Source organism: Haliotis asinina, chromosome 7, assembly GCF_037392515.1.
Source record: "Haliotis asinina isolate JCU_RB_2024 chromosome 7, JCU_Hal_asi_v2, whole genome shotgun sequence".
NCBI classification, from domain to species: domain Eukaryota; kingdom Metazoa; phylum Mollusca; class Gastropoda; order Lepetellida; family Haliotidae; genus Haliotis; species Haliotis asinina.
In genome coordinates this window covers 45,861,470-45,885,315 of record NC_090286.1, presented here as the reverse complement: position 1 = coordinate 45,885,315, position 23,846 = coordinate 45,861,470, and the positions used below count along the sequence as shown (strand labels likewise).

Here is a 23,846-nt window from a genome sequence, read left to right as displayed (position 1 = left end):
TCATTAAAGTATTCTGAACATCTTTTACATATACGGTGTCGTATTATTTCATATGACCATCCCAATACTGACGACATTTGCACTGTTGTTTTTCATCCGATATTTGTCATTTGTGACAAGGGCGTTTTTCAAAAGGACATCGCTTGTCTCTCATGTCAACTGTCGTCTCGTCTTTGTCAGTCCGTACATGAACAATAATTCCGCTAAAAAATCGCCGTCAAACATTTCCACTGCCAAGATTTGAAACGTCTTTTCTGATCGTTGTATGTAATTATAACTGAGACAGATATGTTGTCTCGCCAATGTCTTTCGCTGCACGTACAATAATAACTCCGCTAAAATATCGCCGTCAAATATTTCCACTGCCAAGATTTGAAACGTCACTTCTGATCATTGTATTAAGAATAGCTGAGACAGATATTTACCAGCAACTAGTGTACCTGTCACCCTCTTAGTTCAGGCCGGTTCACACGGGCGGAACGTGTAGATAGCACACGTATAACATGTACATAACTGCCACTCATACCAGGCTGTCGGGGAGGGGAGGGCAGGGGATTCCGTGTTCCGCTACGTCAGAAACAGCTGATATAGGGAACGACTGGGCAGGGTTCATAAAAGGGTTTTGTTCTAGAAGGAAATCAGATAATGAATACATGCTGCTGGCAATGTGCGCACACCTACGTGTGATATACATAATGATGAAATACGTTTCATGAAATGGTATCATTATTAACTATGAAACTGTTGCATCAAACTTTGCGTTTCTTTATGTTTCCAAGAATGAGAGGCATTCCGTTGAACGTATTCACTCTGAAATACAAACATGAAATATTATCGCAACGATACCAAATCCGACCTAGTTGTCTCGACAGTAGTAAACAGTTAAAGATAACGGTAAATATTTTGCTTAGTGACACAGTAATGCATTTCAGGTCACAAGTGCTTTAAATTCGTTTAATGGTTACGTTTAATGATAGAGAGACTTGACATTTAACCCTCTCGCACGTTGTAATTCTCCGCCTTCTACACACCCAACTGTATACATCAAGAACGCGATCATGTACCACCGCCTCCTCCCCCGCGTTTAAACCCCACTGTTGTATCGCCGGCTTAACGCGCTGCCGTGAGAATCGCCTTCCTCAGTGGCGATATTTACTTCCTCATCAGATGGATAGGGCCACATAGTTCCCTGTGGCGTTTCCACCGATCTCACAATACACCGCATGCTCCCGACAATTTGTATGTTAGTAAACACCGAGATTTTCATTCGTACGAGAACTGGACGATTGTTAAAATGGGCGGAGTACCCACCAACAGACCTTGCAGAGGTATTTAAGATATGTAGAATATTAGCCTATAAACATATCAAGCTATCATTGCCCCGCTATTACGCCCACTAAGAAATATATGATATCAACAAATAATTTATTGTGATATACAAAAGCTTGGTCTCCTTTGCGGATCGGTAAGAATAATGCACCCTCGCAAAAATCATTATCCCAAATTGTTTTTTAAAGAAAAAATGGTGTTACTGGTGCTATCACTGGCGCTGGTAGACTGTTGTCCATTTCACATTTGTCAGCAAGGCGTGCGGGGCAATGTACAACCTTTCTGATTGGTTGGTGATTTAGCTGTCACCCCAGTAAACTATAATAGTGAAATCTGACGTCACTATAGGGAGAGGAGTCCCCAGTATGATACGCCAAGTTTATATTACAAATGTCTGTCGTATTCAACAGTGCAATCTTGCGCGTACACGAAACCAGCTGACTTTTTTTTCATGTAAATTTCATCACACTTCCGTTCATCGGTTTCCATCAATTACAAGTCAAGCCTAAATCTTCCGTCTTAAATGGGAGTATCAGTTAACGGAACTTGGTTCACATTATTTAAAAGGACGGGAATACACTTCAACGGTCAGTTAACCATCCAGAGAGACAAGTGACGGATTGAAACTGACAACTGCTATTGACAACACGCTATGAAAGATACCACATTGGCACTGCCGCTGGTAGCACTAACTTTTGTTATATGTTGGACTCAAGGGCATCTCAAATGTCTACCCGCTTCGGAATCTTCGGAATACAAAGAAATTCTTATTAACCAGTTTAAAAAGAAAATCCTCAAGAGACTTGGGTATTCTTCTCCTCCAAATGTCACAGCTTTGCCAAATGATCAACTGAAAAAGGACATGGCTCGTCAGTTTATGATGCAGCGAGGAGTACTTCCGATCGATTCACAACAGGAGGCTGAAAAACCACATACTTACAGAGCACTGAGTAAGTCTCCATTCCTTTAATTCCTAGTTATTCTCTGCTTGACTTCCAGCGTTAGATGTGCCCAGCGAAGAATGCGTTATAAGTGCCCAGATAATCAAACACTTAGAACAGTTAACAATGCAGATACCCCCGGCATATCGCAGGTCTGACTTGTTTCTGACTTGTTTTTACGTCCTTCATTTCTCATCTTACTTCTTAAACTTTGAAGTAATTGTATTTAATACCGAAATATATTTGATGTTGTCAGTTGATAAAAACGTACTTAGTAATGTATATTCAACATTAATGGAAATCTAATGTGACAATTTTACATAACGAGTGCATTAAATTTTAGGGCAGGCTATGCTCACCCTTTTCACTATGTTCAATCATAGATTTTCCATTCATATAGTTTAACAGCTATTTTGGTCTTTAAACAAAATGGAATATCTTTCTCGTGCTCTGACATTTTATCTTTACGTGAAATGCCTCTCGAGCAATTAGCAATTGATGATGACCTTTCGAAAGTCTACTGAAATCCTTTCATAGAAAACAAAAAGTATGTCCTACTTTTAAGATAAAAACTGTTGAACGTCATATGAAGTAGATAGTCTTCTCTCATCATATATCGACTAAAGAAAACCGCGCTATGGACACCTGTTTTTCTTGCACACATATACCCACCATTTTCGTTTGCGTTGACAATTGTGCCTTTCTCCACATTACACAGGTAAATCTGGAATGTGATTTTGTTAGATAAGACACCGCAGGTATAGTCATCATATTGAATGTTAATGATAACTACATTCCAGGCCGCGCTGCCTGGTGTCGATGCACGAGGTGTCACGGTCTATAACAGCTGACTGTCATCGCACACAAACACCTTCAGCACGAGACTAGGAAGCGTGCATGTTTGATTATAATATTTGGTTTTAGTCGTAATTTTTGTGACGTGACACGAGAAGTGTGTGTGTGTTCGACAATAATACTTGATATTGGTCGTAACTTTTGTGACATGTGACACGAGAAGTGTGTGTGTGTTCGACAATAATACTTGATATTGGTCGTAACTTTTGTGACATGTGACACGAGAAGTGTGTGTGTGTTCGACAATAATACTTGATATTGGTCGTAACTTTTGTGACATGTGACACGAGAAGCGTGCTTGTTTGATTATGATACTTGGTATTTGTCGTAACTCTTGTGACGTATGCGGGAAGTGTGCTTTGATAATAATACTTGATATTGGTCGTAACATTTGTGACATGTAACGTGGAAAGTGTGCATGTTTGATTATGATACTTGCAAGTGGTGGCAACTTTTGTAACACGTACTTGACGCATGTCCTTAATGGCTCAACTTCGTCTCAGTATGACTTATAGACTAAATGTACATATTGTTGTAGATACTTTCAATAGATCCCAATGGTATTTCATCGTGTCTGGTATTGTTCCCTTTAGCAACTAAGTCGCTAATTCTCCCTAAGGTTAATGTCCCCCAGTCGCTCCAGGATCCGCTGATTGTTGATTCGAATTCCATATTGCTTTGCTTATGATCCGTTGATTTACAGCTTTATTGCCGTACCCATAGGTTATTGAAGTGGTTGAAGTTTACGACTCGCATCGAGATGACATTTGAGGTTTTACTGTCCTCTAAAACGGCATTACATACTCGTAAAACAGTTCTTGAAGAAATAAGATTCAGCTTACAAAATAAGTTCATGATTAAACTGTCTTGACTCATCACATAATATGATGAGCATTCTCACGACCCAAGGTAGATACATTAGAGGAGGATTACAAAGATATTGGTCTGACGCTGTGTAGTAGTCCTTTGTGACACAATGGAACTGGAGTCATTTAACGCGATGACATCAAGGACATGGGCCGAAGGTTCCATCAATAAAGAACGGTTTCGCTATCGCGATAGAATATCATAAGATAAATCAGTGACTGTCCGAATCCAAGATGGCATGTACTTGAATTTGCATCGCTTAGTATGTAATCACCACCCACACCGTCCCTCGAGGATGATGCTCCGGAATGATCCACAGCATCGTGTCTGGGGCGCGCTGGTCAAGGGATGGGGAACTATTCAGGCGATCGCTTGGCACACCAAAGGTTACGGGTTCGATTCCCCAAATGGTACAATTTGTCATGTTCATTCAACCGATAAATGCCGGGAATATTAACAGTTCAACCTTAAATCATCCTGACGACTGGGAACACAGTCACCAAGCTGTGTAAGGCGCCACTGTGAGTGAGTGACTTTTAGTTTTACGCCGCTTTTAGCAATACTCCTGCAATGGCACGGCGGCTGACTCCAGAAATGGGCTTCACACATTGTGCAGATGAGTGAAACCGACCCCGGGTCTTCTGCGTGATGAGAGAACACTTTAACCACTAGGCTACACCACCGTCCCAACGATACGTTATGCATGGATATGTCCTTTTTTGTGTTAGATTCTATGACCTTGGGTTTAATTTCCATACATTAATTTGAAATATTAATGATGTTGCATATATACGGGAATAACTTTGAAACAAAGAATCTGAAATGATTTGGTTTTAGGTAGACGGGTTGGATGCTATGCATGTTGAACTTGCATCGGTTCGATTCTAGGGAATCACACATTGCGCCCGTGTAGGGAATCGAACCCGGAACTTCAGTGTGATTAAGAATGCACCTGGGCATCTGCGCGATTTCAGTGACTGAGTTGGGGCTTTATTGCTGATATTACCAGTATTCCGTTTATAACGGCAGTTGGGTAGCCTAGTGGTTAAAGTATTCGCTCATCACGCTGAAGACCAGTGTTCGATTCCCCGCAGTTGTATTACTGGAATAGTGCTAAATGGGGAGTAACACAATACTCACACACCTTTTATAACGCGGCTTGTCAGCTTAATGTCTGATATTTGTGTAAATCACAAGAGACCTATGGTGTCGACAAACCGAGATTCGAACCTTTGGCGCTTTAGTTTAGACGACTGGGTCACTTGTGCTTCTATCTGATGACGGAGTTCTGATAGAGCTGTAAAAGTGAAGACTGCAGATTACACATGTATAGATCCATCGAACTTCTTATTCTTATTAAGCTCATAGTTACGACCACCTAGGTAACGCGACCCAAATGTATGATTTTAATGATAATGTTTCAGTTTTGTCACATAACAAAACGTTTGTAGAAATACAGAACGATCAACTTGGCTTAGCCTCCATTTTAATTTTGAAGTGAATGTCAAATGATAACTTTTCAAGTAGATAGTGTATTAATTTTAAAACTGCGTATTAATAGAAATAATAACGTTTATTAGTTTCACTCGAAGATATGAGCAGTGATAAAAGTTCTTTTCAGAATGTATCATGAACATAAATAAATACATGCATGCAAATAGCACGTCATGGTTTCTATTGTATATAATATAGTTAATTTGTCACTTGCTCAAAGGATTTAACGGATTTAAAGCATCACTGGGCCGATTAGGCGGATTATAGGTGCGCGTTCCAAATATTCGTACCCGTTGTCTTTCTGAAAGGGACTCACTATAGCATATACACGGGCTATATTTAAACCATCGATCAATACCCGTACTAAAAATTATCCCAATTTATCACACAGAGATCTAAGAGTAAAGTGAAATGTCAAGTGTTCATTTATTTGCACAGCGCACGTCCGCATTGAAGCCCACCACACGTTGGGGCAAAAGGGGCCCGCTGTGGCATTGCAGATGCTAATCGCTTACGATTACTTCAATAATACACTTGTCGTCGATCAACAGAACGATGGCCTTTTTCGTCTTGATCAATAGATACTTATTAGGCTGAAATCGGAATAAATGTCACTGGCAAGGTGCGTTACTGTCATTCTGCAAAGTTGGATGGTGGGGTCTTAGAACAATTTTAAAGTGAGACTCTTATCTACGTTACTGTCAGATCTGCAAAGTTGGACAGTGAGGTCTAAGAACATTGTTTGAAAGGGAGACTCGGGTCTACGTTACTGTCAGACTGTAAAGTAGGACAGTGAGGTCTGAGAACAATCTTAAAGGGAGACTCCGATCTACGCTACTGTCAGATCTGCAAACGTTGGACAGTTGGGTATGAGAACAGTTTTAAAGGTAGACACTAAGCTTAGCTACTGTCAGATATGCATGTTTGGACAGTGAGGTCTAAGAACAGTTTTAATGGACACTCTTATCTACGTTTCTGTCAGATCTGCAAGTTAAGACAGTTTGGTCTGAGAAACAGTTTTAAAGGGAGACTCTCAGCATATACAGTAGCTACTGTCAGATCAGCAAAGTGAAAACTGAAAACAGTTTCAAACAGAGACAAATTTTGGCCTCGGTTACAGTTATTGCCTTGAGTCAAAAAGCAAGGCAGGGTCTAGGTGCTCTTGGGATTCTAATAAACCCTGGAAACTAATTACTTACTAAATGTCTCTTGAATCAAGTTTTCTGGGACTTCTATGGGAATTAACGCATGACACCAAAAGTTATTCCTGTTTGGAATGAGGGATTCACCCCCAAACCTATGTTGTTCATATCAGAGGACACTAAAAGGATTGGTTGAACAGGCTGAAAGGCTTGGTTGATAACAAGTTATCATACAAAGATCGATTCTCAAAATGTCGAATGCTTGATAGCCTGATCCACACTCGATTCTTTGATTTCTGACATATTTCTGAGTTCGTCTTTTAACAAGGGACAAATATTTTATGAATTAGGTATTCCGCGCCGCGCCTGGACGTCCGACAACAAGCATTGTTAACCCGGACTTAAATACTTAGGCTAAATGTAACTAAATTTCCATTTATACTGATATCAAATAAGCTTGATGAATGGCGTGTTGCGCTTAAATTTCTGACACAAATACAAAGATCAATGGAGCCAATATTTAGACACAATTAAGGTCCCAGCAAGTTATCTTACAGATCACAAGCATATTTATACAGGATTAAAGCTTAAAAGGTGAAGTTATGTGATATTTAGAACCCTATGACTTGACCGAGATCCTAAATATATCTAATTCTGTAATCATTAACCGTCGGCTTACGGCAGACTAATGATCTTATTAATCAGTGTTTAGTTTTACAGAGGAAATTGAACAATATTCCACGGACTGAAGTCTTGCTAGATGAAAACTCTCGTTATTGGTTGAGTTATTATCAGTGCTTTTTATTATGCGGATTGTCCAAACATTGGGCTTAATTAAATCACCCTGACTGTCTTGAGAACGTGGCGCGACACCAAATATCCCCTGAAAAGCGTTTTCTGCGGATTATGTTATTAAGTTTAATGAGTAAAATTGGGATTTATGATGATAATGAAACATTAAAGGTTGCGTTTAGTTCGAAGTGTATCAGGTGTATATGTCGCGTGCATGAAACACTAAATCTGGCATTGTGTTACACTGATATACCGCACACCCTGTAGCGTCGTGGGTCACGCACTTCTCTCACCACAACGGGTACCTTGCTATTTTGGGGACAGCCTTAATGACACGGAATTATGTAGGTTTAACTGTATCTCAAGATCACTTGCTGTGTTTGGATTGCTTGGTTTTCTCGAAATATCGTTTGACTACCAAATATATTTTTTTCACATCGGCCCTTTTCTGAACCTCAAATTGCAAAGCACAATGTCAAGATTGGGAGTTTAATCAATTCCAAACAACTGTCATGTCTTAACGGTTATGATGAAAGTCATTTGCTTGTCCTTTTATTGTTTAAACTATCTCTTACCTCTGTTAACATTTATGCAATCACGCCCATATAGCTGGATGTGGGCGTTTCAAAAATAGTTCAAGAATCCCAGAAGTAATTAGTTTTTATAGACATATTAGTTGTAAACTTGAGTATTTTCACTTTAACATTTTGAAACTGAAATGTTATTAGATATCGTAATACAAATGCTTTGTGGAAGCTTGCTAATTCAACATTCACGGGTTGTATATCCCTATTTGTGAGATTGTCGTAATAGGTGACCAACGGTCGGGTGGTCTGACTCGCTGACTTGATTGACACATGTCATCGGTTCCCAACTGCGCAGATCGATGCTCATGCTTTTGATCACTGGATTATCTGGTCCAGACTCGATTATTTACAGACCGCCGCCACATAGCTGGAATATTGCTGAGTGCGGCGTAAACGCTCACTCACTACTTGTGAGAGATTTCAAAATTCATCCACATTATCTTTCATGCCCCCACTTGGGGTGGTAAGGTAGCCCAGTGGTTCAAGCGTTCGCTCGTCACGCTGAAGACCGGGGTCGATTCCCCACGTTGGTATAATGCGATCTTGCTCTAATATTGCTAACGGCAGCGTAAAACGAAACTCACTGTATGCACCCTCGTGCTATCCATTGTGTACGCAATGTATGAAATTGCTCCATTCCCAAAGAATGCTAGCGTTTCAACAAAATGAACCCGAAACAGAGTTGTAAACGAATAAAATGACCTGCCACTTAACATTAGTAGATTCTACATGTTGAAAGTGTTATTAGTTTCGGTGAATACAATACTGCTACTGATGTTTATGCCCCGTGCAAATTAAACATCACGAGAAATCCACATGGAAACAGTTTTAAGACTTTATACCAAATTGTAGACAAATATAGACAAAGCAAGCTTCCATGATACCTTCCCACGTGTCTATGAATAATACATTCACCAAAGGACCATGTTAGCGTTAAGTGAGAAGATGTAAAGGATGCAAATCGACAGGGATAAAGAGATGTATTGTTCCTCAACTTCTACAAAGCAATAACTGCAGGGGCAGTTCTCCTATTGATTATCATTAATCTGTACCTAAGATGAGCGTCAGTTCATGAGGAGCTGGGATGACAGAACATGCAATCTTATTGACCTTAGCTCTGTTATCAGGCATTGTGGGATTTCAAGCATAATTGAACACTTTTCTCAAAAGAATATGTACATGCCTAAAACATTAGTTAATTTTATGGAATGTCGGAAACCTCGTCAAGAAGAGCTTTGAACCGCCGCCCACAAGTTCGATATGATGGGTATTGTTCTAATATGACAGCTTCATTCATGGGCGGTGGGTTTTGATTCAGAAATCAGAAGGTCGAACAAGACCGATATGTTAGAGTGTCGACTGCATATTGACGTGTATGTGGTTAGGTGACCCAGGCGCTCTCAAACAGCGGTGCTTCACGGACAGTCGACCAGATGATATCAGAGGACGCTGCTGTCGACAGAGATGTAACTGTTATCTCTGTTATCTCAGAAAAAATGTCTATAGTTTGTGTCCTATTTAACACATCTTTATACAGGGATAAAATTGAAATTATTGACTGTATGTCTGCATTTGTACACAAGAGTGAGGTCAAGGGCCTTTGAAAGGTATTCGAGCTAACAGTGCAGGAAGCTCAACGTATTGCAGGCGTCAGCCACTCGTCTAAATGACCACTCAGGTGTATCATAAGACAAATTAAAAATATAATCAGCAAACCGGGATTCGAACCTACAATCGCAGGTTCTTGATGTGCCCAAGAAACGTAACTCAACACGGCGAATTCCAGTGCTAGACGACTTGGCCAGCTCGTCCCACTCTCTTTGCACACATGACAACGATTTCGATTGACGTCATTCGTTTACACTGAAATAACCTCTTAATCAACGTAACACTTTTAAGCTTAATTTACACCAGGCACCAAACTACCTAATCTTAAATCCCACGTCAAAATACAACTGGGCTAAACTAAACACACTTCGCAACTGAACACGATAAACAGAGACGTATCATTATACTTAGCGCCGTGTCACAGCACAGTGCACGGCTACAAAACAGAATGAATAGTTCCATGACTTCATATGGTACCGAGAATGCACAGGACCATGCATCACCACGCTGGGCCACGCCACACAGAAAAAGTGCAGTCACAGAAATGTCCCTGGAAGAGGAAACGCTGAAAAAAGCATGTCAAAGTGCATGCGCACAAGATGCAAAATTTGAGGTGTCCCCATGTCTGAAATTATTTCAGAAATGTTCTTATATATGATGACCAATTTTGGTGTTTTTATCATTAAATGCACAATTGTTATGAAAACCTGTTCTTAGCTGTTCCATTATGGTTGACATCGCATATGACTGATGTTCTGTACTAAATGCTGTTCTGACCAACAGGTAATGTCAGACAAACAGGAACACTACATAAGGTTAGGAAAGTCTACAGTTTGATATGCATTCCATTAAAATGATAGAATCTGTGTTCACCTTGCAGTAATTCCAAGGGATTCCATAAATGTAATGTCTCGTAAAGTAACAGGCTGTTACTTTGGCCGTCTCAAATCTATGTAATAAATGTCTCGAGCTGAAAGGAATGAATTCTTTTATTCTTGCCTGATAAGTTGTGGAAAAGTTGCTGTTAATAAGCACAAGGTATAGACTCTGGACTGCAATTATTCATTCAGGGCATCATTATATGTGACAATAAGGAATCATACAATGACAAAAAAACAATCTAAGCATAATTCAAAATCTCCAGTACATGCATTAGTGCATCTGGACCAGTGTATACACGCACTCACGCACGCACGCACGCACGCATGACGGAAGAGTAAAATGTTCTTCCTGGAAGAAACAATACATTTTCACTTTACAAGTGTTAAGTGTTTTAAATAAACACCTCTTTCAATAGGCGTCATTTTGAGGGAGATTAAGCTGTAAGTCCTGTTACTGCTGCATGATTTCATCTTATTCGGGCGGTGGGGTAGCCTAGTGGTTAAAGCATTCACTTGTCACGCCGAAGACCTGCGTTCGATTCCCCACATTGGTACAGTGTTTGAAGCCTATTTCTGGGGCCCCGCCGTGATATTGCTAAAATATTGCTAAAAGCGTCGCAAAACTAAACTCACTCACTCATCTTATTCTTTCTGTTACAGATGGCGTCCCTTTAGACGTGAGTTCTCTTTTCCCAGACGTGACTCCGCTCCATGCGACCACGTTTCACATAGGGGAACAGTCGCCTCGAGATCATCTTGTAGAAAAAGCATGGCTTACTTTTTGTCAGAAGATATCCAATGGAGGGAGACCTTCGCAAACCCTGAACAGAAGAGGGAGACTTCTGATTTATCAACTTGAGCACGACAGTGTCTCGCAAAAGACTGGACGTCATCTTGTCGTAAGTCGTCCAGTAAAGTCTCTGACGTCAGCCTGCATGAATATCGATGTCTCAGAAACTCTGAGAAATAATTTCACTGGGGATGTGACATTTGTTCTGGTCTTCATAAAAGGACGGATATCCAATGAGCAGGAAATGACTGATCGTAAATCTCTAATGTCCAGTATTCGATCTACCCTGTTGGTGAACTTAAGAGAGAGAGTTAAAGATTTTCCACGAGAGAAACGGGAGGTTGGAAGGACAGACTGTAAAGCAACGGACGGCGAGAAGAGGTGTTGCCGATACCACACTTACATATCCTTCCAAGAAATAGGCTGGGATGACTGGGTTATCGCCCCTCTCGGATACGACGCATATTACTGCGCCGGAGAGTGCCCACATCGATACAAGATGGCGCATACATTCGCAGGCATTCAGTCTCTTCTGCATAACATGGACCCATCTCGCGTTCCTCAGCCGAAGTGTACGGCGACGCGACTACGTCCTCTGACGTTGCTAAGCCGCGACGAGTTTGGAAAGATGACATATTCGGACCACCCTGATATGATTGTAGACGAGTGCAAGTGTTCCTGACAACGGAACGTTTCAGTTAGGATAGACCTTTGCAATGAACTACGGGGCTGACAGAATGAGGTGCACGTGTTAATGCACGTACAAAATATATGGCATACAGTAAAGAGGGCCAAGGTTCAGAACCGAGGAACAAAAGAACTATACCTATCAGATGGTTTCCTCAGATGTGTTATTTTACATTGAAAATTACTTTACTTTAGCGATGTATCCAAACAATTGCTTGTACTGACGCTTAGCTTAGATTGTTAAATGGACAAACAACGGTGAATTTTCATTTCATAAATACAGGCTCGGTATGCTTTCTTTTGCCCGATGAAGGCCACAACAAATTCGTTCCTTCTAGGGCTTCTTCTTCACGTAGAAGAGCTGAGATCGGCACCAAAAAGAACCGTTAGCACTACGACCGGCGTTAGTATGTATGAGAGTATGAGAGTTTGGCTAAAATGACTTCCTGGAACTGGATGCTGATGGTGAATTAATTTATATGGCATGAATCAGAAACTTCAGTTTTTAGAAGTTATTGTCTTTTGCGTTTGATATATGTGTATAAAATACTGCATCAGAATTTAGTTGTTACAGTGCATTATTAATTAGGACATGTGGGACCACTGGTGTCTTTGTTATGTAAACTGTGTCAAGGGATCATCGTCATTTAAATCACAGAATATGTAGGGATGTTTCTAGAAAAGAAAAAAAAACACAACATTTTGGATTATTCTGAGAAACTAATAATCAGTATGGAATGGTCTTCAGATGCAGTTTCTGAGGACACGCTGGCTACTCCAAATTCTGCTTGGATGTTTTATGTCTTTAGACGAATGAAATAGACTTCTCTACCTTCTGTATTTGCATAAATGCTAGTGATGTACATGTATGTCTATTTGGACATATGGGATACAATCTCATTTTTTTAAGGAAATCTTAAATCTTTACTTTGAATCTGATGCTTCATGTAAGATACTATACGTATGTATATAAAGATGGAATTTTTGTAAATATAAAATATTTATTTATTTATTTGTGTGCATGTGCTTTATGTCTGATATACTTTGTTTGAATATACATGTGTTTTAAAGCAACAGTATGTTGTGTTACCAAACTCGTAATTCTATACGGTGGTCTTTTGTCTGTTTTGTAGAGATAACATGTTTGAATGTTCATCAATTTTTAAACCAATTTGAGAAAGTAAACAGTCAGCTGTGTTAACGGGAGCCGAGGACGGGCCGGGCCGGCTGAACTAAAACACGTTTTCACATTCTGTTTGGCTCGAAATGGTTTATTTATCAATCACTGGTATATTTATGGTTTATTTAACAATAACTGGTTTAACTATGGTTTATTTATCAATCACTGGTTTATTTATGGTTTATTTATCAATCACTGGTTTATTTATGGTTTATTTATCAATCACTGGTTTATTAAAACACACCATCATCTACATAAACCTCGTTTGTACATTTTACCGTTATTGATCAATATTTCCCTTATGCCTTGTCTAGGCTAATATTCATTCATGTGAGATAATAATTCAAATTGCGTATCGAAATGTGTTTACTCCTTGTTTATCCTGTTTTTGACACGTGTTATCATTTTGAGGTGGGGAGGCATTTTTTTATGTTTTATTACAGAAAGCTGATTCCCTGTTCGTTTATCGATACCGACCAATGATCGATTGTTGATTTTAAATCTCGGTGTTTCACCCCTGCGAACATCCGTATGCTATTAAAAAGAGGTTGGCTACCTGTGTCCACTGCAGAAGGAACAGACTGTTCTGTGTTCGAAAATGTGTCTGAAGTTGTGTTCTTACAGGTTTCATTGACCACACAAGGAACTAATATATATTATTTACAACTTTCTTTAGTCTTGTAAATATACGACCTCTGCAAATCCACTTCCGTCCGTTAATACAAATCAAATTTTATTTATTTATTTTCTTGGACTACAAATAAAATTTTATTTATTTACTATTTATTGTGTGTGGCTAACATTTGCGCTAGTCAGTTATCCGGCACTGTCATGTTGTTTATCTCCATTACATAAATGTGTGCTCCAATATGATTTGATTTTGTTATGTTAAAAATACTGAACAGCAAAAGAAACGCAAGTTTCGAAAAAATGAAATCTCTAATTTGTATGCTTTCGCGTTATGTCTACTGTTTAAAAAAATGGAAAAAAATGCGTTTCTTTAGCTGGTCGGTATATGTACGTGAAACCTCGTGTATGTGGAACCCTCCAATACGGACGCTGACTGTTGTCATGTCTAACAGTAAACAAGGGACCTTTATCCACGATTCAAACGTGTATCAATCACAACGATTGGAAATCGTGTCCTGATGAAAGAGGTTCCGCTGTATATTTTCATTACGGTATGTCTGTAAATTTCATTGTACATCTCAGTCACAATATGGCCGAAGTACTGCCGGTGTGACTGTGAACATAAACTCACTCAATCATTGTACGTCACCCCTACCGAAGCACCTGAGAACGTTAACTCGAGTTGTACAGATGATGATATACTTAGGGACAAAAATAAGGGATCACATGAAAGCACAAGTGTTCCTTTATTTTTTCAAAGTTTCTTCATGAGCAGTAGGATACAAAGCTTGTGAAGAAACCTTGGAAAAGATATAGGAACACTTTCATGTGATCCCTTATTTTCCCCCTCAGCATGTAGTTCGTTCAATTATTTGCATCCATTGCTGTATCATGAGATGTATCGGTGTTCCTATACCATTCCAATGGTGTCAGCTTTCCAGACTAGGTTTGTTAACTGGGCCGGGTCCAGAGAGGGTGTGCAAGGGTGTTTTCTATGGATCTTACCCCATTACGTTTGGACGTGATGAGTTATGTGCACTCTCTTTTCTCCAAATCCCTCCTCTTGGTTTATGTATTGGCATATATGGCTTAGCTAGTCTCAGATACGATACTGGGTCAATCCAACAAAAGCAACCTTATATCGCCTATACGGATGATCGATGCTCATATCAATCACTGGATACCAATTTTGACAGCTGGAATATTTTTAGTGTAACGTTAGACAATAAAACCTCATTTTAGGAATGGCCTCCGTGTTTTGTAGGGACATAGTATGGGTTTAAATTAGGTGACATGTCTAGCTATTTGGTTGAGGGCATTTAATTTCGAACGAATAGACCCATTTCTGTCAATAGCTATATCACGTAGTTTCAAATTAGAATTTATTAGATTAGGAGCTTGTTTGATATGTTTGGATCCTTAGTTTTAGTAAACGTAATTGTCATCACTAGAAAAACTCCAAGCCATGTTTACTTTAGTATTGCTCAAAGTTCATCCCCGTCGGCTGTATATATCAGCATTGTATACACTATTAAATATTCTCTCCTCAAGAAAGAGTATCTTAAACTATATTTGTACATATACAATTTGCGTTTTATTATTTACATACGTTTATCTCGAATTGTTTACTTTGATGTGTTTCAACACAACCAATCAGGTGCTTGCGTGATTGTCGACAACAGATAAACTCCTTATGGACGGATGATAATTCTTGCCAAAATATGATAAAACTTGTTATCTCCACTGCTTCTGATGCTGTGATATCATGAAGGACCCCATGGGGTCATTTGAATAAACTATTGTTGTCGATATTTCTGTTTTAGCTTGTATTATGTGACCTTACGTTTTTGAACATTGACAAGTATGCGAGTGAGTATGGTTTTACGCCGCATTGCCAGTAACATTACGGCGGGGGACACAAGAAATGGGCTTCACAGAGTGAGCCCAGAGTGGGAAAAGAACCCGATCTTCGGCGTGACCGGCGAACGCTTAAACAACCAGACTATCTCGCCGCCTTGTTTGTGAGTGAGTGAGTTTAGTTTTACGCCGCACCCACCAATATTCCAGCTATATGGCGGCGGTCTGTAAATAATCGAGTCTGGATCAGACAATCCAGTAATCAAATACGTCAGCATCGATCTGCTCAATTGGGAACCGATGACATGTGTCAACCAAGTCAGCGAGCCTGACCACCCGATCCCGATCGACAAGCACAGTCGCCTTTTACGGCAAGCACGGGTTGATGAAGGCATATTCTACCCCGGGACCTCCACGGATCGGGTGTTGTCTCAGAGTCCGGTGGTTGCACTCAGTAAACCTTTGGTAAACTTACTCTTCATGTGTGACACATTGTCCTGAGTCTTGAAGTTAGGGTTGATACTATACCTATGGTAAATATGGTAACTACCCTGTTTACTGAAAATGTCCTGAGGTTCTTGGGAAGCATTTAGAAGTATTGTAAGTATAGCAGTAAAATATTATGGATGACGTGTAGGATAAAGCATGACCAGCGGACATTACGAAAAAGTAAGGTTGTCTTGTGGGAAACCATCCTTACTTTTTCGCAATGCTCACGGGTCATGCTTTATCCAACTTATATACCGACAGAGGATATACTTCAGATAAAATTTCAACATTTGGTACTCACTGATGACAATCACCTGCGATGAGACTGGCAGACGACGCCTCGTCTTGCACGCGCAATGCACGTGCTCTGCACGCTCTACCCGTGCCCTGACCGTGCACTGCCCTCACTACCCGTCTTGTGTGGAGCACACGGTTCATACCGAGAAACAATCTCATTCTTCACAGCAATCCTTCATAGTCTAGTGGATAAAACCACCAAGCCAATAAGCGAAAGGACGCGTATTCGAAACCAGGTGTCGGCACTATACATGTTGGGAACTGTCAATAATGTCATGTTTAATGAGTATGTTCAGAGATGGCAAAACAAATCTTCAAAACGTAATTCAAACTTCGGGGGCAGAGGGACGACGTCTCTTGAAGATTTTTATCCTTGGTGTGTTTGCACCATACACATGCTCTTATATTGGGCTATATCTGCACCAGACAGCGTGGTTCGCCAACTTTTGAAGCATTCTAGCGAGTTTGCAACAAAAGGACATCATGCATGTGTAGATCTGTAGATCTTCTTCTTGAAGAACACTTAGAATACTAGTCTACAGGGGCGATGGAAGACGGTAGCCTTGTGATTAAAGAGCTCGCTCGTCCCGAAAATCTACATTGGCATGCGCAGTGGGTAACATATACTGAACAAAATAAGTTAGGGATATTGGCATTTTTAAGATTGATATTTTATCAGTATGTCAATGAATAAATACATCATTATTTCATTTACATAATTTACATATATCCCTGACTATTTTTGTCCAGTATAGTTATTAAAGCGTTCACTGGCCATGCCTAAGACTTGGGTTCGATTCTCCACATTTTCATAATGAGTGAAGTCTTTTTCTGGTGTTTGCCGCCGTGATACTGCTGGAATGTTGCTAAACGTGGCGTAATGTTGAACTCTCTCACTCACAAGTCGAGGCAACCACATGTGCCCTCAAAAACAAGGTCTTGTGACCAAGGATTTCAGCTGTCCGACAATCCAGACACCGTTGGCTGCAACGCCAATATGCATGGGTATAATATGTCAAACCCATTTCTGGTGTCCCCGTCGCGATATTGCTGGAACATTGCTAAAATCGACTTAAAACCATACTCACTCACTCATTCATCGTATCAACTGCTCTGTCAGCACATTTAACACGACTGATCACACGACATATCAGTTTGATTTAACTGGGGAACACATCTGCCAAAAACACACATCACAGCTTTCACATAAAGTTATTTATTTATAAATTATTTTAACTTGAAAATGGACATAATTTTAGTGCCGGATTCGAAAAATCTCATCAAAATCACCAAAGTCCAAATATGCAAACAGATGTCAAGGAAGGGCGTTCTCTATAATCACAGACAGTGCCATCTGAGACAAGAGAATTAATGCCCAACGGTGTGGATTCTAAATCTCAGATAACAGAAAGTTACATTTGTACACACATCTGTACCTCTCCCACACCAGGAACGGTATCCCACACCAATAACTCTATCTACAGGGCATTCTCAAGTAAAAGGCAAATATTATGATGACAACTTCTTCTTTATTGCATGTCACAACGTTTCGCGGATCTTTCTTGCCCCTTCGTCAGGTGAATTGTCGTCACAAATGTTTCTGGGCTATTCCTTGTCCACTCCTATTTGTCGTCACAAGTCACCTGGCGAATGAGCAATGAATAAAGACGATGAAACGTACATTAAAGAAGTTTTATAAACCTCCAGTGACGTCAGTCTATTGTTCTCGCGAAGCAATATTTCTTGTCATGTCCCGATGTCCGTCGAAAAGGGGGCGTTACTTTAATATTGGCCCTTTGCCCCGAGATATTGCCTGAATATCGCCCCTCTGCCCCCGAAGTTTGAATTACGTTTTGAAGATTTGTTTTGCCATCTCTGAACATACTCATTAAACATGACATTATTGACAGTTCCCAACATGTATAGTGCCGACACCTGGTTTCGAATACGCGTCCTTTCGCTTATTGGCTTGGTGGTTTTATCCACTAGACTATGAAGGATTGCTGTGAAGAATGAGATTGTTTCTCGGTATGAACCGTGTGCTCCACACAAGACGGGTAGGGAGGGCAGTGCACGGTCAGGGCACGGGTAGAGCGTGCAGAGCACGTGCATTGCGCGTGCAAGACGAGGCGTCGTCTGCCAGTCTCATCGCAGGTGATTGTCATCAGTGAGTACCAAATGTTGAAATTATATCTGAAGTATATCTTCTGTCGGTATATAAGTTGAATAAAGCATGACCCGTGAGCATTGTGAAAAAGTAAGGATGGTTTCCCACAAGACAACCTTACTTTTTCGTGATGTCCGCTGGTCATACTTTATCCTACACGTCATCCATAATATTTTACTGCTATACTTACAATACTTCTAAATGCTTCCCAAGAACCTCAGGACATTTTCAGTAAACAGGGTAGTTACCATATTTACCATAGGTATAGTATCAACCCTAACTTCAAGACTCAGGACAATGTGTCACACATGAAGAGTAAGTTTACCAAAGGTTTACTGAGTGAAACCACCGGACTCTCAGACAACACCCGATCCGTGGAGGTCCCGGGGTAGAATATGCCTTCATCAACCCGTGCTTGCCGTAAAAGGCGACTATCCTTGTCCTAAGAGGAGACTAACGGGATCGGGTGGTCAGGCTCGCTGACTTGGTTGACACATGTCATCGCTGCCCAATTGAGTGAATCGATGCTGATGTTCATCACTGGATTGTCTGATCCAGACTCGATTATTAACAGGCCGCCGCCATATAGCTGGAATATTGGTGGGTGCGGCGTTAAACTAAACTAAACTCACTCACTCACTCACTCAGACAACACCCAAGTGAAATGTAAAAGAGGGCATTGAGGCAAAAGGCAACCATCCCAAGGTCACCATCATCTGGCATATGTGTTTCCATGAGCACAAGAATCGGAATTTCGACTTGGATCGCCAAATACTGAATTTATTTCAATTGTAAATAACTTCAGCTAGGGATATATCGTGACTTGATATCGTTCAGTCAGTGACTAACAGGACCATGTGGCCAGGCCAGCTCACTTGGTTGACCACGTCATCGTATCCCAATTGTGTAGATGGATGCCCATGCTGTTGATCACTGGATTGTCTGGCCTAAACTCAGTAGGTAGAATAGCAAGGTAATTCACAAGCGTGTGTCGTGAAATATCAATTTGCCGCATGCAACCCGCTCACCTGGTAGATTTTGTTGCATTTATTAGATTTTGTGCTAGCAAGTCATCGGTTTTAAATAGTGAGTGAGTTTAGTTTTACGCCGCACTCAGCAATATTCTAGCTATATGGCGGCGGTCTGTAAATAATCGAGTCTGGACCAGACAATCCAGTGATCAACAACATCAGCATCGATCTGCGCAATTGGGAACCGATGACATGAGTCAACCAAGTCAGCGAGCCTGACCACCAGATCCCGTTAGTCGCCTCTAACGACAAGCATAGTCGCCTTTCATGGCAAGCATGGGTTGCTGAAGGCCTATTCTACCCCGGACCTTCACGGGTATGGTCTCAAATAAAATGAAAGGGACTGTATGTCCATACAGACCTGCACGGGCTTTCACCAAGCAACCCTTTTAAGGTTAGCCTTAACGCCATTCTTTAACATTGCTCTAAGGCTACCTTGCACTCACAATTACCTTAGTGCTTTGTGAAAGGAGGTCCTGTATGAGACAAGCTGCCACGTGTGTTATTAACGCTCAGTCGTAGTGATTAGATAATGTGCTCAGTGGTAGTGATTAAAGAAGTTGTGGCGTGTCACGAGTGTAATCTCACTAAGTAAAAGTGGCATTCCTACGGTAGGTGTTGCCATCTCACAGTGCAAGTCATCTGGGCAGGAACTCCATATAACAAGATATACAAGTATGAAGTATCACATACAAACAGACTTCATAACGCGATAGGTAGGCAAACGTGTCGTCTTTGAGTAGTTGTGTACAAATAACACATGCACATTAACACTGCGATCACATCTGTCACCTTGTACCGCTGCACGTAATCCCCGGGAAAACAGGGAGCACTCTTTCAGGGGTGTACAAAGGTTGAGTGTTACGAGGGTGGACGATGTTAAGACAAGGTGTTGTTGATGTGTGTCAACTCGACGTAGAATTAGAACATTTTTTTATAAACTCGGTTTAGATGTGTTGCAAGTCATTTACGTTAACAGTAGTGAATGCAACAGTGGCATGGGCTCTAACGTGGGTTGAAGTCCAAGAACGCACTGTGTAATGGCAAACAGCACTAAAAATAGAAATATTCATATAAGTTAAAAAACGTTTTAATTCTTTTCGAGCTTGATATGTTTACAATAATTACATATTCATGTTGCATATCTCTCAACTCAGCACCACTCACTCACTACTTTGATCCGTTCGATCCACGTCGAGCTGCACCTCTACACTCCGCTTCGTCAGTTCTCAGGATAACTCATTCTACATAGAGCCACATTACTCCACTCTTCTTTATCTATCTCAAGACAACCCGCTCCACGTCCAGCCACACCGCTCCTCTCTTCTTTATCTATCTCAAGACAACCCACTCCACGTGCACACCACTCCAAGCATCTTTCTCGATTCTCATGATAACCCACTCCACGTCCAGACACACCACTCCACCCTTCTTTCTCGATTCTCATGATAACCCACTCCACGTCCAGACACACCGCTCCACCCTTCTTTCTCGATTCTCATGATAACCCACTCCACGTCCAGACACACCACTCCACCCTTCTTTCTCGATTCCCATGATAACCCACTCCACGTCCAGACACACCACTCCACCCTTCTTTCTCGATTCTCATGATAACCCACTCCACGTCCAGACACACCACTCCACCCTTCTTTCTCGATTCTCATGATAACCCACTCCACGTCCAGACACACCGCTCCACCCTTCTTTCTCGATTCTCATGATAACCCACTCCACGTGCAGACACACCGCTCCACCCTTCTTTCTCGATTCTCATGATAACCCACTCCACGTGCAGACACACCACTCCAAGCATCTTTCTCGGTTCTCATGATAATCCACTCCACGTCCAGACACACCACTCCAAGCCTCTTTATCAATTCTCAAGATAACTCACCTCACGTCGGACCCTAGGTCTGCACTATGACTATCAATTCTACAAGGAACTAGCTCTACTTCGAGCCTCTCCAGTGCGCTCCTATCAACTACACCTCACACAGCCTCCACGGAACGTTTTTCTGGTTCCAACTTTACCTAATTCTGTATTATCATTCCAATTCTTATTCATTCCATGAAGATATAACGTAGTATAGCACAAATAGTTTTGACAAAAGAGAATGATATGTTTTGTGGTTTGATAAAACTGTTAACGAATTTCAGTTGGTGCACGTTGTCTCCATCGAATAATACACATTCTGTGCGGGTTTCATCAATCAGCGTAAAAAATCTCAGGACTGAATACACTGGGCACATCAAATATTCAAGATAGGTTTTGTTGATGGATATCTCAGTTGTGAAGCGGAGATGAGAATTGTGGAGTTGTTTTTATGTAGTTTAGAATTTGTGGGGTGTCAAAACAAATACTTCCTCTGTGAATAAACCTGTCAGCCATTAGGAGATTAGGAGCCTATCAATACAAGGTCTTGGCACTTCCCTTCCGGAAGTCATGGAAGCAACAGGAAGATTGGAGTAAACAAATAGTTTAGTATTTGCAAATTAATTGCTGAAATGAAATGAAAACATCAAACAATAACACGTTTGCTCCATAGGCAATTATGATTTATATATCCTGTAGATCGGAGGATATTTCACTGATGAGAACGTTATTCGAGAACCCTTTCTCGAACACGTACAATCATCAGTATTTGGTGGCGATTCGAAAAGCATGTAATCACATATATTTAGGCAAACTGGTTATTGTTGATGACGAAATCAGCCAATCCAGTGCTGCAATGTTTTATTCAGGTAACGATGTTTGCTCTACGTCGAGAAGGATATGTTGATATTAGGCATACAAGGAGCGGTGGGGTAGACAGTTTGCTCGTCACGCCGACGACCCGTATGGCCAATGTCTGCTGTCCACCACCGTGATAATGCTGGAATATTGCTAAGATCACGTATAACACAACTCACTCACTCACTCACTTTGGCATACGCAATGATAGGATAAACATAAACAGGAACAAGGATTGTTTAGAAGACAAAATAGGACTACTTGCAGACTGCTTTGTGTTCTGTGATAAACGTTCTAATACAAGTAACACTTCTGTTTCCTGGCAACAGAATTAGCAATTTGGTACCCTAGGTACGCCGCGCTTGCGCTACACTCGTCTGTATACCTTAACCAAGGAAGAAGGACGCGGAATTGCCATAAAGTCTCGGCTCGGAATGTATTCGGTTTATTCCCACTGTGCAGGCAGCCAGTAGGGGATTAGGGTTAGTGATGTTGTTTTAAGGAAAGGGGTTGTCTCATGACTATGACTGAACTTAACTCACGGCCCCGGGACAGATTACCAGGGGCCTGTATATATATATACAGAGATATACTTACACGACCCCCTCCTACTAATCCCATTGTTTACTTGTTTAACATGCCTGACTGCTTCAGTAATTACAAACAAAAGGTGCCTGCACAGTGGGAAGACCCCATGTATTCTGCTTGTCCCGACACTCTCTGTACTGGCCTCCACCTACAGACAGCGCCGTCTTCATTTTCAGTCGACAAGAATTTGATTTCGGAATTTTTACCGTTTCAAAGTGGGTGTATATCAAATGATTTACTACTAGTCATTGACTCGTTTTAGAAGTTGTCCCAGAAATATGATCCAGACACAGAGTTATTTAGTATTTTCATACACTTCATCATATTTTCTCTTGAATTACAATAATCAGAAAGTGACGCCAGCATGGCTCTAAAAGAACAGGGCCCGTTTCACAAAACTCTCGTAAGTTTTCTCGTAGCCATTGTACCTCCTATGCTGTAACACAGGAGCTACGGATGCTACAAGAAAGGTGCGAGATCTTAGGCTTACGAGAGCTTTGTGAAACGGGGCCCTAGACAAAATCCTGGAAATATAACCAGGAGGCGTACTGGTGCCGTTATCACAAGCATTTTCATTATTGCGCGGAAGAATGTGTTATCATTCCGTATTAAATTCATACTTTTTCGAAATCGGTTCTCCATGAAAATGTCACAGTCAACCAAATCGCACTGAGCAATTCATTTGTATATTTTACCTATGCCATTTAATTTATTAAATAAACGGAAGACAGCAGAATTAATGCATTTGTACAGAAAATACGGGAATTGTAGTTTGTCTTTTCAACAAAATCAGTAAAGGAACTTTCCTGTCAGTGGAAACGCGTTCACTTGGTCCAGAGGCAAAAGAAACTTTAAACTTTGAAAATCTGAATTGGATCTGAAAAGAAAATAATAAACATT

The 23,846-nt window shown here is 40.8% G+C and overlaps 1 protein-coding gene across 1 annotated transcript; it reads left to right on the top strand.

Annotated features, from left to right (window-relative positions):
- Nucleotides 1–1,592: 1,592 nt before the first annotated feature.
- LOC137290829 (protein DVR-1-like) lies at nt 1,593–15,592 on the top strand. Its single transcript, XM_067821970.1, has 2 exons — nt 1,593–2,279; nt 11,157–15,592. Exons 1-2 carry the CDS (start codon nt 1,982–1,984, stop codon nt 11,966–11,968), a joined length of 1,110 nt encoding a protein of 369 aa, XP_067678071.1. The 5' UTR covers nt 1,593–1,981; the 3' UTR covers nt 11,969–15,592.
- Nucleotides 15,593–23,846: the final 8,254 nt, after the last annotated feature.

Excerpts from the sequence above, each read along its gene's own strand:
- LOC137290829 (XM_067821970.1), top strand. The coding sequence starts at position 1,982 with ATGAAAGATACCACATTGGCACTGCCGCTGGTAGCACTAACTTTTGTT. Across the intron at positions 2,280-11,156 it reads ACATACTTACAGAGCACTGA|ATGGCGTCCCTTTAGACGTG; the intron begins GTAAGTCTCCAT and ends TTTCTGTTACAG.